The sequence below is a fragment of the Triturus cristatus genome, chromosome 11 (genome assembly GCF_964204655.1).
Source record: "Triturus cristatus chromosome 11, aTriCri1.1, whole genome shotgun sequence".
Taxonomy (NCBI): domain Eukaryota; kingdom Metazoa; phylum Chordata; class Amphibia; order Caudata; family Salamandridae; genus Triturus; species Triturus cristatus.
In genome coordinates this window covers 624,857,248-624,871,297 of record NC_140594.1, presented here as the reverse complement: position 1 = coordinate 624,871,297, position 14,050 = coordinate 624,857,248, and the positions used below count along the sequence as shown (strand labels likewise).

The 14,050-nt window shown below is 42.0% G+C and overlaps 1 protein-coding gene across 5 annotated transcripts in view; it reads left to right on the top strand.

Annotated features, from left to right (window-relative positions):
• ANK1 (ankyrin 1) overlaps positions 1-14,050 on the top strand; it is an 826,509-nt gene that overhangs the window by 638,027 nt on the left and 174,432 nt on the right. For all 5 annotated transcript variants that reach the window (XM_085634053.1, XM_085634051.1, XM_085634052.1 and 2 more), the window contains one exon: positions 5,794-5,940. In XM_085634053.1, coding sequence (XP_085490179.1) covers positions 5,794-5,940 — 147 coding nt within the window. The remainder of the gene's footprint in view (positions 1-5,793; positions 5,941-14,050) is intronic.

Genomic DNA, 14,050 nt, shown 5'->3' with positions numbered 1-14,050 from the left:
GCGATTCGCACAGCTCTTCTGCGTATACCTTTCCTACATGGCTCACGTATGTTTTGCGATCGCAAACACCCAGATTCCTGCGAATCGCACTGTTTGCGATCGCAAAACTGTTTCCTACATATGGCCCCAAGTCCTTCCATTATTAAGGCCAACAAGGTGGAAGTGAAAAATACATGGCTACCGGAACAGCCCAAGGGGTTTTACAAATGCACCATGTGCAATGTGTGCCAATTTGCGGAAAACAAACTTAAGAGCTTCAGTTATAACAATGGGCAGACACATACACTTTATCAGTTCATAAACTGTAATACTAAGTTCACAGTGTACTGTATCATTTGCCAATGTAAACTGATTTATGTGGGGAGTACCATCAGGCCACTGAAGGAGCGGATTCAGGAACATATCAGAGCTATCCGCAACAATAACAGGGAATATCCACTAGCAGCACATTATAACACCGTACACAAGGATTCTGAAGTTCTAGGAATTAGATTCCATGGGATTGCGATACTTAAAAATGACCCCAGAGTTGGTGATAAAACTTTGGCCTTGAGGAAACTGGAAGCCAAATGGTTGATAAAGCTACGATCGGTTGACTTGGGTTTAAATACAGATAGAGAACTTCATGTATTTTTAAAAGATTAAAGGATGACATGGGAGAGGATTCTCCTTGTACTGGGTGACATCTGTTCCAATTGTTAGATGATTGGTTTCATTGTGTTTCCATACTCAAGTCATGTTATCCATTATCTACTGTCTGATAGGTCCTCTTCAATAATGACGTCTGTCAGATTATAAGTGTTTTACACTTGACGGTACACACATATTGTGATTTGTTGTCAAATTGCTCAAAAGATACACTCATATTTGACTGTATGCGCAAACTGTGTCAATTTTTGTCAATTGTTTATATGGTCACCTCTGGTGATAACTTATGACTTGGAAGTGTGATCTCATTGTACCGTTCATAGAAACTGATTGTGTTATATTTTCTTGGAGTTGTTTAATGAACTCACGTAACAAGATCATGAATGATATGTAAAATGTAGATGTAATCTAATATTCTAACACTTTCATGATGAGCACCAAAACTAACCACCATTACATTTGATATAGGCATCTGTACTTTTGTTTTTTCTTCCTTTTGTCCTTCACTCTATAAACACTCCGGTATTTTATCGAGTATTGGTGATTCATGCCATTGGTTCACATGCAACATATGCGTTTGAGCCGATATTAATTCGAATAAGTTGATCCCCATAATATGTCTTTTTTATTCTGACGGCTCCTACATTTGATTATGATTAACCATTTAATACGTGGTTTACCGGTGTGGGATGTGGCCATGTTTTATTGGCTCGATTTATTTTATTTTCCATTTAACAAGAATAGGTCATAAATTAATCTTTCGTGTGGATTTATTTGCGAGATTGACCCTAATTCAATAATATTACACAATTTACATTATTCACGTATCGTTACGCACATATATTAAATTGTGCTTTGCTATTTCTTCTTGCAGTGTGTTTTTAACATATAACACATTGGTAGTACCTATCACTCCAATATGGCGGCGATGGTTTTATGCAGTCCTTTTTCTTTTTTGAACTTGGCTTTGTGAAACGTAATTACACGTGACTCCATGGTACATCACGTGATACCGGCAATTTATCCTTTTAAACGGATGTACTTTTCGGCGTTCGCCGAGTAGTTGAACGGTGCGGAAGGTGGTCAGATCTCTCGACCGGCGGTAACAAGTAAGAATTATTGACCAATGTGTCAAAACCTAATGATAATGTTTTTCCGTTAACCCAATACGTTACGGGATGACTTTGTTTCTGATCTATTGTGTTTGATCCTAGGCAGTGAGTGCACTCTTATCAAGGAGTCAGCACGTCACTTATATCAAGCAGCACATTGGAGATACTAACTGTTGACTTTTTATTCACTATTCAACTTGGAGATAAGACAGCGCACATATTTCTATTGGGTATGTTTATAATTCTCTATGCGGGATGACTTTGTTCTCGTTCGAGTTGTTTATTCTAGGTTGGGAGTACACTCTTATCTAGGTATTAGCACATTGCGCATATGTTCATTACATTGGAGAAATACATAGTTGAGTTTGTACGTACTTTTTACTAGTAGACAGTTAATTTTATACAGTTTTCTGGGTGCATTTGGTTATATGATTATTCAGAATGGGTCAATTATACCGCCATTTCCACTGGTACTATTGGTCTACAAATTAAATCCATCTTCTTTTGATCTTATACGAAGCTTTGCACACGTAGCAAATTACTACGTTTGGTGGTTATTCATGGAGGATATATTGCCACAATATATCAGCAATGCTTATGTTCGTCGCGCACAGTTAGGTGTACTTATGTTGTGACATCACTGTGCTCATGTATAATCGAGCCATAACATATGATCTTTTACTGAGAATGTTTAGCTTTTATCTATTGCTTTGTCCATCTTTCAGATGGTGTGACCATACATATGATGGTTTTACATGGGAATTCGTGTTTATGAACCACATGACTGGATATATTATCAACTACCGCATTGAATTTATTGGTGGGTTGATATATCAATCTTTCTAATTTTTGTTTTGTGAACTTCCGATTGTTTAAGACACACGTCTATCATTCTTAATTTTCGTCTTTTCATTATTGACCTACTAGAACTATAGGCTTTGGGTGTCTCTAGTGGGGTACTCACGCTTTGCGACTTAAGTTTCTTCATCCTCTGCTGGATTTTAACATCAAACAATTGATTTTTGAAGTTTGGTTATTTTCTTACCCACGTCTCCTTTCTCGGACTATCACCTATTTGGGTGAACACTTAGTTATGATTTCTTGTATAGTGATTTGTTTAACCTATTTTAAGATTTTGTACAAGAAATGGATGCATTTAGTCTTTGTATTTACTTTTTCCAGCCTTGAAAAAGTCTTTTGTAAGACGAAACACGTGTCGGCTGGTCCGTGTATTTGGAACTTACTATCCTGCATCAATAAAGAAATGATGAAAAACAGCGATTATTCCAAGGGTCCTGGATTTATCATGTGACAGCTTAATCATTTGAAGGAATTAACTCTATCTTTCTTGACAACAGGACAGGCATATATGATCTGAATAAGAACTGACAACTTGTATCAGTTGGGTACTTTACCCATATATTGTGTGGGAGTGCTACTTTAGTCTTCTAAAATTGCAATAATTAGTATTCTTATTGGGGCAGAACAATACAATCAGTTTCAAAACCTGTTTGCTAGTGTCACAAGAAAGAAGGGTAGACACTGTCAGATTCAGTAACAAGTTAGATTGATGACCAGAGTTTAGCATTGGTAGGCATAGTCAGTCATCTGTTTTTCCTTTCATTATAGAAGCTTGAAGGTGTGAGGTGGGATCAGTAGCATATGATGTCAAAGTGTGTGCAGCTAGAGGTTGGGCACGGTTTCCCCATGCTAGGTCAATCACTCCTGGATTACTGCCAGGGCTTGCGTACAGACAGTTGCATTTTAAGTGGGTGCTTCTTTAAAGTTGGATGAGCTTGGGTCGAACCAGTTATATTTCAGTTCAGCATCTCTGTAGGTTGGATGATCTGGGACAAGGTTATTCCCCAGGCAGATGAGTGCCTCAGAAAAGAGTGTGCAGTGTCAGGCCAGAATGTTACAGCCTGTGCACTCTGAGGATAGGGGAAAAGGTGTGGGTGTTTTACAGTGACTCATGAAGAAGAGTTGTTGTGCCTGTGTAGACCACTTCTCTGTATATGGAACAGCTGTGCGCTCTTATATGCAAAAGTATTCCTTTCCGGATCTGTCACAAATTTACCTAGAGGTACTACATTGTTTTTCAAAGTGTTCAATAGCAGCGTTATCTTTGTCTGGACTCATGAGAGTGCTGGTGAAAATGAATTTGCTTATGTAGCACATGGCTTGTTTATCCAATCAATTACCCCCTCCCCCCTCGAACATTTTATACACATGATTAAGCATACCAGATTTCTGGAGGCACAAACGAATATTTGATTAATTTTGTAGTCTTTCCTCGCGTGCTGTTGTTGCTTGATTGTATTAGAAGTGTGGATGTTCTGGTAGGTTAGACACCTCTTATTTTTTCACAGCATTGTCAGGTTAGACAACTCTTTTTTGCACAGCATTGTTCCCTTTTCCATTGTATGTGTGTCTCATCTGCTTCTTTCCATAAATCGTTTGACACTTGCTGGTTGTCAATTAAGGGGGGGGGGTGTCTGGAAAGACCTTTTCGAATTGCTTATCTTGCTGTAGAATAGGTGGTAATTTCCTAGCAATCATGTGTAGGGTCTCAAACTGTGGGTTGTACGTGATAAGTGGGACTATCTTAGGCCTCTCTTACTTCATAGTCTGAGAGGCTGCTCCAGGTGATCCTGGTTTCTCTGTGCATTTGGTTATCCACAATTCTGTAGTTTTACCCGTGGTTTATAAAGTCAGGTCTTCGATTATGTTTTCGTCCCTCTCTGATGTGACTTCAGCATATCCGGTTGCGTCATAAATCCTGGCTGAATAATGTGGCATGCTGCAGGTTCAAGCAGAGTGCTCTTCAGAGAGCTGTCTGTTGGTTTCTGGTATACTGTGTTTGCTAGCCACTTGTCTTTTATGGTGATGGTTGTTTCTAAGAAATGTCAAATCTTCTGCAGAACTGTATGGGCTCCTGTTATCCAAAAGTCCACATCAGAAGATGATCAATTTTTCTGAGGCATCTTAAAGTTTTGCAGTCGCAGATGTCATGGAAGTCACTGTCCAGATGTGCCACAAATAGGTTTGGAAACCGAGGGTCCATCCATGTACACACAGCAGTACGAGTCAGACTGCATTATGTCACTTCTGAATGAGAAACAGTTGTGGGTCAGGTTGAATCCTGCACTGCCTCTGGCAGTCTTTCAATACAAATCGCTTCATGTTGTTTAATACCCAGCCACATATGTTCTAAGCTAGCATACCTTATAGATGGATGATCGAGGGCCCTGCGTACCTTTGGAAGCATGACCTACTAACAACTGGGTTCTTTGATATAAGGCTCCTGATCTTTTTCCCTGTCAATATGCATATATAATAGTAGAGGGAAGCTCTGACTGTGCACAGGGAATTACAGAGACAAGCTCAAGCTGTGCACCAATGGGGAAAGATTGAGCCAAGTGTTGCCTGCTCATCAGTAGAGAAGTTTTATATCTAGCACTGACAGTGCACACATGGCAAGACAAACTGAGGCTTTCTCTGACAGCACAGATGGAGAATGATTGACAAGTGCTGTAACTGCGCTACAGATAGGCAAACTGACGTAGCACACACATAGAAACCATTATGAAACAAACTCTGAAGGGACACAGATAAAGAATCACTGGAGGAAGTTCTGAATCTACACAAAGAATTGCAACGACAACCTATGAGTCTACATATACAGATACCCTCTATGGTAGACTCTGTGCACAAACTCAAGAAGATTGACTGAGCTCTGACGGTGCAAATAGATAGTCGCAGCGACATGCTTAGGGGCGCAGCCGGATCAGAACGACAAATGTACTATTTTGTTGTATGACCACTCTGAATTTTAGATAAGTTATCAAAAAGCCCCCAGGGATGTAAAGTTATCTTACGCCATCCCTTGGAGAAAGTTGCTGCACGCCTGCATGCCTCTGTGCTACAGATGTTCACTTACGACATTATGATGGCCTTGCTTAGTTTGTGAAATGTATGACGTGTATACTCAATTCTTTATGTATGTCATAATTATTTTCTTCCTTTTCTTCAGTGGAGAGTTTGTACACTGCTTTGCGGAATATCGACAGGAGTGAAATTGTTAACATGCTGGAAGGATCAAGGCGCCAGAGTCGTTGTCTGAAAGGTGACCGCCGATACAATGAACGGGACTATTCTCTTTCTCCATCACAGATGAATGGTATGTTTCTTTTATGTCAGAGCAATCAGAAGAGTTGCATGAGCTCAGTCATGTGGAAAAACTGGGGAAAGGGACTGTATCACTTTCAGCTAACATATCATCCCAACATAGTCCACTCTGACCTCCAGCCTGTGCCTTACCTCCAAGCTCTGCTTGAGCCCCTGCCTCTGCCTTAACGCTAACGTTTGTCTGACCTTAAGTGTCAGCCTGGGGTCAGCTTTAACCATTAGCTTTAATGCTTTGCCTGACCTCCATTGTCAGGGCACGCCTACTGGATCTTTTACCTACATCCAACCTCTGCTTGACCTACCACTGCTTGCCCTCCAATGTCTGCAAGACCCACATCTGCTTGACCCTCAGCTTCTACCTAACTTTAAACCTCTTCCTGACCACCACCCTCAAAGTACTCTCACCTGTCCCTGACCTCCAGTCTCAGCCTGCACTTTAATCTCTACTTGACCCCCCAACTGAATGTACTCTACCCTTCAGCCTATACCAGACCATCAACTACTTTTCTGATCCTTCAGTCTCTGCCAGGCCTTAACCTCACTTCTGAATGTTGTCACTGACTAGCAACATATGCTCTATCCTTCATCCTCAAAGTCACCTAATCTCGACTTTCTGCCTGAACTTCAACATCTTCCTGAACTTCAACCGCTGGACATCTCCGAATTAAGCCCAATTTCTGCCATGAGTCACAAGGGAGTCTGAGCTTTGCTTGACCTTCAACCTTTACACAACCACAGAATTCCAAACTATTTCACCACTCTCATCATCTCAAATCCTTACACATAACGTCTGATCATAAAGGTACTCGTACAGCTATTATAATCTAGAAGCCTTGCCCCCCTTTCAATCTTTCCTCCTGCTCAAGAGTAAGTTGACTTGTGCCGTGATATTGAGCTTCTGTGTCATTTTCATCTCCAGCCTGAAGGGCACTCTTTCTACTTGGAGGTGCTCTGATCTCTGACGTCCTCCAGTTTCTGTGGCACAGTTATGTCTAGCCTTGAAGCCCGCTAACATTTTATGTAACCACTGAAATCCAGATGACCTCAAGGACCCTCTGTCTTTTGTGATGCTCTCCAGGCCCAAGGGTACTCTTACCGCTGCGATGATGACCATCCACAAAGTCACTGTCACCTTGAACCCGAATAGCACTTGACCCTCAAACATAACTATAGTCTCCAAGTAAAGCCACTTCACAAACACTGTCACAACCTGTAAACGCAATGGCGCGTTGATCCGTGCCATGATCTAATACCTTTACCTGAAATGTATCATCTGCCACAGCTTCCGGGGCAGTTTCACCTCTCTTGTCACACCCAGTCCGAAAAACAATCTGACATCTTCCATGCCCTCTAACATCAGTCTGACCTCCAATTTCATGGACGCCAATGACTTTGGCATTACCTTAAGTGTCAAGAGCAATTTGACCTCTGCCATGCCTCTAATCTGAAGAATATTTTGACCAATGGCAAAAACCTCCAACATATGCCACAACCTCTGAACCTTGAACTCTGGTGTGACCTCCTATGTCTATACTAACAGCACTTTGACTACTCCCTTCACTTCAATCCTCAAAGCAGTCTGATTCTGGCAGATTCCCAAATGTGAAGGAAGTATGACTTCTCATATTGTATGCAACTCGGAGGCGTCCGCTTCTTGACTATGTTGAAGGACTACACACAACAATTCGGCTGTGCGCATGTGCAGATGATAAACACATCTATCTCCATGAGTGTTTAAACAATTGATAAAAGCCAGGATGTATGTGCAGATAGTGCAGTCCACACTTAGGCTCTCATTACGAAGATATGTAATTTCACCCAGAACATTAACTCTGGATCAAATAACATACTTTGCATTTATGGCAGTTTTCGGATCATCATTATTGGACCTGAAATCTCCTGACCTGATAATTCCGGCCCGATGACAAAGGGCCTCTCAGAGATGCTGCAGGGGCTGGACCTGCTGCAAGCAACACAACTTTGCAACCCCTCTACCCTCCCCCAACACAATTACTGCAGCAGTCCAGGGAGAGCAGCTAATGCTTACACGAGGACAGGAACAAGCCTTCCCTCCACTCCATTCAACACCCACACCAGCCCCACCAGGCCCACTGACATTTTCTACCTGCTCAGGGCAGGCAGAAAATGTCAGTGTTTTTCACCTAGAGTTTTTTCAGGAAAAGCCCGGTAAATCTGGGTGCGAGTAGTTATTCTCCATTTTGGAGGGGAAAAACCTCGTAATGGCCGTGCTTTGCAATGGAGATACCAGCGAGTAAACTAAATTCTGACTCTCCTATATCTTATATCTCTGCTGCAAAGTCCGGCCAACCGAGGGCCTTGGTGTTTCTTCACAGTACATCCATCATTTCACGAGTGAGTCTGCCGAAAGTATGTATGCATTATGCTTTGCGCCTGTAAATATGTTAAGAGCTGTATAGAACTTTACATGTCTGCATATGCAGACTACTCTTGTACCCACAAGTGGTGCCTGTACATACACCACTACATGTGCTTGCATGTGCTGACAGAATATACCTCATGCTAAGTATGCATGTGCACAGAGGCTATTGTTCATGTCGTTTGTGCACATCTGCAGACAAGAATGAATTATTTTAGAGTACTTTTACAATGGCCTGTAGCAAAGTGATTCACAAAGTATAAAACGTATGTCAGATATATGGGTTACTGCCAGGATGTGCTACAAGGCATGTTTATGCATGTGACGTAAGGATGCTGTGTATGCATGTGCAGGGAGGGTATACCTCACGTCATGTGTGTCCAAGTGCAGACACAATTTATTTACTTCAAAGTACTTAAATAATGTTTTACCCAAAAAATGATGTACAAAGGACAAAACGTACTTCTATGGTATGCATGTACTGCCATGATATGCCTCATATCGTGTGTATGCATGTTCACGCAGGATATGCACAATGTCGCGTGTGCATGTGCGGACTGAATATACGCCATGTCTGTTGTTGCAGACTTAACATATATCATGTCACTTATAAATAAGCAGACAGGACTTATGTTGTGTGTGCATTTGCAGACTGCATATACCTTGCTAACTGTGCGTTCAGGTGCAGACTGATACCGCTTACCTTACGTGTGCATGCGCAGATAGATATAGCTCACAATGCTCTCAACCCCTAGAATGTCTCCAGATCTCTGCAATGATAGTTATTTGTGATACATACTTTTGTCTGAGCCTCTAAATAGTCCTAGTAGATGGGTGCAAAAGAGTAAAATCCTACAAGTTCCCAATCATGAGATGTTCAGACTCCTGGAGCACCTTAATGAGAAATAGTTCTTTCCAAACATAAGTATAATCAGTTGTGTATCTAATGGCAAAGGTTTATATTGTTAGTATTCCAATACATTTTGAAAGCTAGGCCCAGAAATATTTGTGTGGAGGTAGGATATTTATTTTTATCCAGAGAAGTTTTCTTCCCCTTTATGCACCACAAAGACTCTTTCTAATGTATATTGCTCCTGTAGTGGCCAAATGTCCACGAACGATCTACACATTTTCTGTGCATCTTTTGATTTCTGGATAGTCACGCTCTCATGGAGTGTTACATTTCTTGGGACGCGCTTTTCCAACATGTGAGGGGACGTGGGTAACTCAACTGTGGGTTTAAATGGCCATAACTAGAAATCACAAATGCTCCCCCTTAGTGAAGAATACCATCCCTTTTAATTCAGAGGTCCAAACCAATAAGATGGACCAATATACCAATACACAATATATAAGATACTAACATATAATACATACTATATAATATACTAATACTCTAATACATGCATACCAGTTAGTGAGCACTGAAAGTAGATCAAACCCCTTCCAGATGGCTGCAGCCTCTTTTGATTGGGTACTAATACTAATATCATAATATGCTAATACACTATATACTATACTAATACACTAATACATAATATACTAATATATAATATATAGTACACTAATATACTGATACACGTGTACCAGGCTGTGAGCATTGAAAGTAGATCAAACCGCTTCCAGATGGCTGCAGCCTCTTTTGATTGGGTACTAAGACTAATATAATAATATACTAATACACTATATACTATACTAATACGTAATATACTAATATATAAGATATAATACACTGATACACGTGTACCAGGCTGTGAGCATTGAGAGTAGATCAAACCACTTCCAGATGGCTGCAGCCTCTTTTATCCAAGGGAGGTCGTTACAAGGTTGATTGGTTACTAATATAGAGTTACTTCCATCCACCGTCAGGTTCCAATGTGGTTCCGAAGAACAGTGGCCCATACAGGGACATTTGACGAATTAGAACCTACATCGTTGTTCGAAACTTGTTCCACAGTTACCCCCAAAGTTTCTATGCTAGAACCTGGTTTCTTTAACAGTGATGGGGTGCTTTTTCACTCTGGAGTTGCCTTGTGGGGGAAAAACTCACAGAGCGCATCTTTCCAGACAAAGCTTTCTAAGGCAGCTCTCATTCATGCCCTCTCTTCTACTATCTCCCCTATCTGAAGAGGGAAGGAATTATAACAGGTCTTTCCCAACAAGTGCCAAAAGTCGAGCCTGTCTACCTGATGTAAATAGGGCAGACAGGAAAATAGAATACACTGCATTAATAGCAAGCACAACAGTTTCATCTTTAATGGGCCTCCATGGGTGAGGGCCAGTGTTTCGCATAATCGTTTGCACTTTCTCTTTTCCTAGGTAGCAATGTGAATTTCCTTGGACTAAGCTGCCTGAAAAATATGATAATGCTTATTTCTTATAGTACCCTTAATTGGTAAAAGTTATGAAAAATTCAGACTCCACCTATAGAAATGCATATTTTTTATGAACATGACTAGAGGCCTGAATTAGAGTTTGACCGATAGGTTACTCATCGTCACAAATGTGACGGATGACCTGGCTGCCATGTCCCAAGTGCCTTGGCACTTTAAATTCGGCGGACGGGATATCCGTCAAACTCTAAACCAGGCCCTAAGTTTCAAGAGCCACCATCAGGGCAGAAGATGAATTGTGTTCAAGAGACACATATTGTCTTTAGCCAAATTGGCTGTATTTTGGCTGACACGGAAGTCAGATTCTGCAACATTTTCCATGGAGGAGAAAACGTGCTTTATTTACCACCCCACAAATGATACATTTGTAGCCAGGATACTTGCTCTGTTAGGGTTAATGGGAAATCAGGTAACAGTATAGCGGAGAGGATGCAGTTTTAAACACAGTTGTTTGTTTGGCAGGCTAAGGAGACAACAGGCTAAACTCCCACAGTAAAAATAAACAGAGTCAAGGGACCACATATGGGGCTCACTGGAAGGGGCAACTTAAGACAGGTCTCTGCCACTGTTTTGAGTTTACTGATGTCTTAAATAGTTGAAGAGCTGGAACAGTGCTATTTTGGAACCTTAAACTGATAAATGTTTGCTTGCTATAAGAACTTTCTAGGCATGTGCTGCATTTGGTAGGAAATGTAGTAGCATTTGTGACAGTGCTAAAGTAAGCAAGAGAATATATAACTCATTACCACCTCCAGAAATCAGCTTTCATAATACGGTAGTACAAGGTGTTTGCAGCAAACATTGCCTTACATGATACGGCTCAAGATATACAATAAAAGAAAACAAAATCATGAAACATGCACAGAAGGGGAATTCATCACACATATGTTGTCGGGTTTTCATTGCACAGATGAGTCCAGAGAGAGATTTCTGCCTATCACGGGACTGTAAATCTGCTTTAGACTTATCTGCAATAAAGTGATTAGGACATGTAGAAGTTATTAAAAGGGACTCTGTTGGCTCAGAGAGGCAGTGAAGAGCCAGGTGATGATAGGGTGTGAGAGCAGAGGTCCATTTGTAAGGCTTGTGATAACTGCTGGGTCTGGATATTTCCTCCTGTCAGGATGAATTTGCAGAGTGAAAAAGGACAACATATCTCATGCATGCTAATCTAAATTCAATTCAATTAGAAATAGTTTTGCCCAAAATTGTATATTAAAAGTGGAGAAGAGATTGTTTTTGCCAGCAGTCTTTTGAATGCACTATTAGTGTTAGGCCCGAGAGACTCAAACATTGGGTGAGGATCGTACTTTGAAGTGTTTACATTCTTTTTTACACCGGACTAGGTGCACTTCACCAGAGGACACCAGGAATCATCAGATTTGAGGAGGCAGGCAGGGAGTGACTTAGGGAATTCCAGTTTGTGTGAAGGGATGGAATGAAGGATTTGTTCACTTGCAGTGAGTTTTCATTTGTGCCCCATGTTCAGCACTGAGTGACTACAGATCAGCAATGCAACATGGTGCGTCTCACCATCTTCTCATGCAGCCATAGTGTAATTTTTAAGCATGGAATATAATTGATCAAAGTTAATGTTGTGCACCGCCTTAAAGCACCTACTGAACTAGGGCTATGTTTGAGATACTGGGACATACAGTTTTGTAACTAAAGCTTATTGATTGTGGAGCTGTTCGAAGGATCTGAACAACTTAAGGGATCGGTATTCAATATTGCATTGTTAATCGTTTGCCAGACCCCATTTGTGAGTGCACATAGCAGATGGGGTGAATGGGCCACAGCAGTGTGTTTGGGGTCTTTTGCTTCTGGTATCCCGGGATCCTTTCTACCATAGCTCTGCAAACTGACCCAAGTACATCAGTTCCATACTTGACTATCAGGGTTGTGAGGGCGAATACTTGAAGGCTTCTGAAGAAGGTAGTGTGGAGGACAAGAACTCAGAACGCAACAGTAATCCAGCAGACACAATAATATGCTCTCTACCCTGGTGCTTTTCTCGTAAAAAGAGAAGTACTTTAAAAATACATCAAAACGTAATACTACACAAAGTAATGAGGATCAGTTACCAGGTTCATCCAGCGTTATTGGTTGCAACCAGTCATAAAGCCTCAGTACAAACCAGGAATTCTAAACCAGGAGTGCTAATTCCCACACTATTACAGAGATACAGTACTATGAGTGTGGCTTCCAGACTCCTAAGAGGACGTGCTACTGTAGGGACACTCAGGCAAGATTTGCCTCCAGGTACGAGTACACTTTTTCATTAGGTGGGTGATTGTTCAGGGCAGGGGACCTGCAGGTTCAAATTGTATCTTCCTGAAGAGTTTATGTTGGCACACTTGCCAGATTTCAGTCTGCAATTCTAGGACAAAACACAGTCTCTTAGTCTTTAAACATGTCCTCCTCTTACCTGTTTGTGCAGAGCGCTGTTTGAAGTTGGTGTGGTCAGCAGAGACCTTACCGGTCCCACAGCAGAGAACACCAGCAGTGGCAGCAGGATCGGAGAGGCACTCCTGCTTCTCGATTCAAGTCGGACTTGCAGTACAGCAGGCTGGGAGTTAGCAGTGTTCTTCCACTGGGCAGTTGGAACACCCGGGCCGTCGTGGTAGTCCTTAACTGCAGCAGCGATGTGTGGATGCACAGCTCATTGGCAGTAGCAAATAGGCCCCTCAGGTCACAGAGGAAATGCTGGACGGCATGCTGGTACTTGAAGTTGATGTTGCTTCTCGTAGTTTGCCAAATGAACAACTTACAGAGGCCGGGTGACCCCTCAGAAGGAATACTCCCAAATGCAAGTCGGCTTCTCCTGGGCATTCCATGAAACAAGGAAGACAAAAATACTTCTCCTTCTGGACATTTTCTCCTTCAGCAAAGCCAGGCACCCTCTTCCCCTCCCTGAGCTGTCAGGCAGGCATGCTTCTAAGGTGTAGGTAGAACCACAGCTTCTCCAGCAAGTTGTGTAGACTTTATGTGATGTCCCCCCACCTCTAGGAGACTGGCTGTCCTGCAGGCACCAGCCCTTGTCACAAAGCTTCTCTTGGAGTTCTCAGTGGAGTGTTCCCTTCCTTGATCCAGAAGAACTATGAGGGTCATTATGATGACGACAGACTTCAGTCTGTTCTCCATCGTATCGTATTGGGACCGCCCGCCTACAAGGCGGCGGTCCCACAGGGCAAATTAGGATGCGACCGTCACTGTGGCGGTCGCATGCCCATGTTTTGTATTGCGGCGGGTGCTAGGTTCTGCAGCACCCGCCGCAAGACAAAACAGACACCCCACACATATCCCTGCAC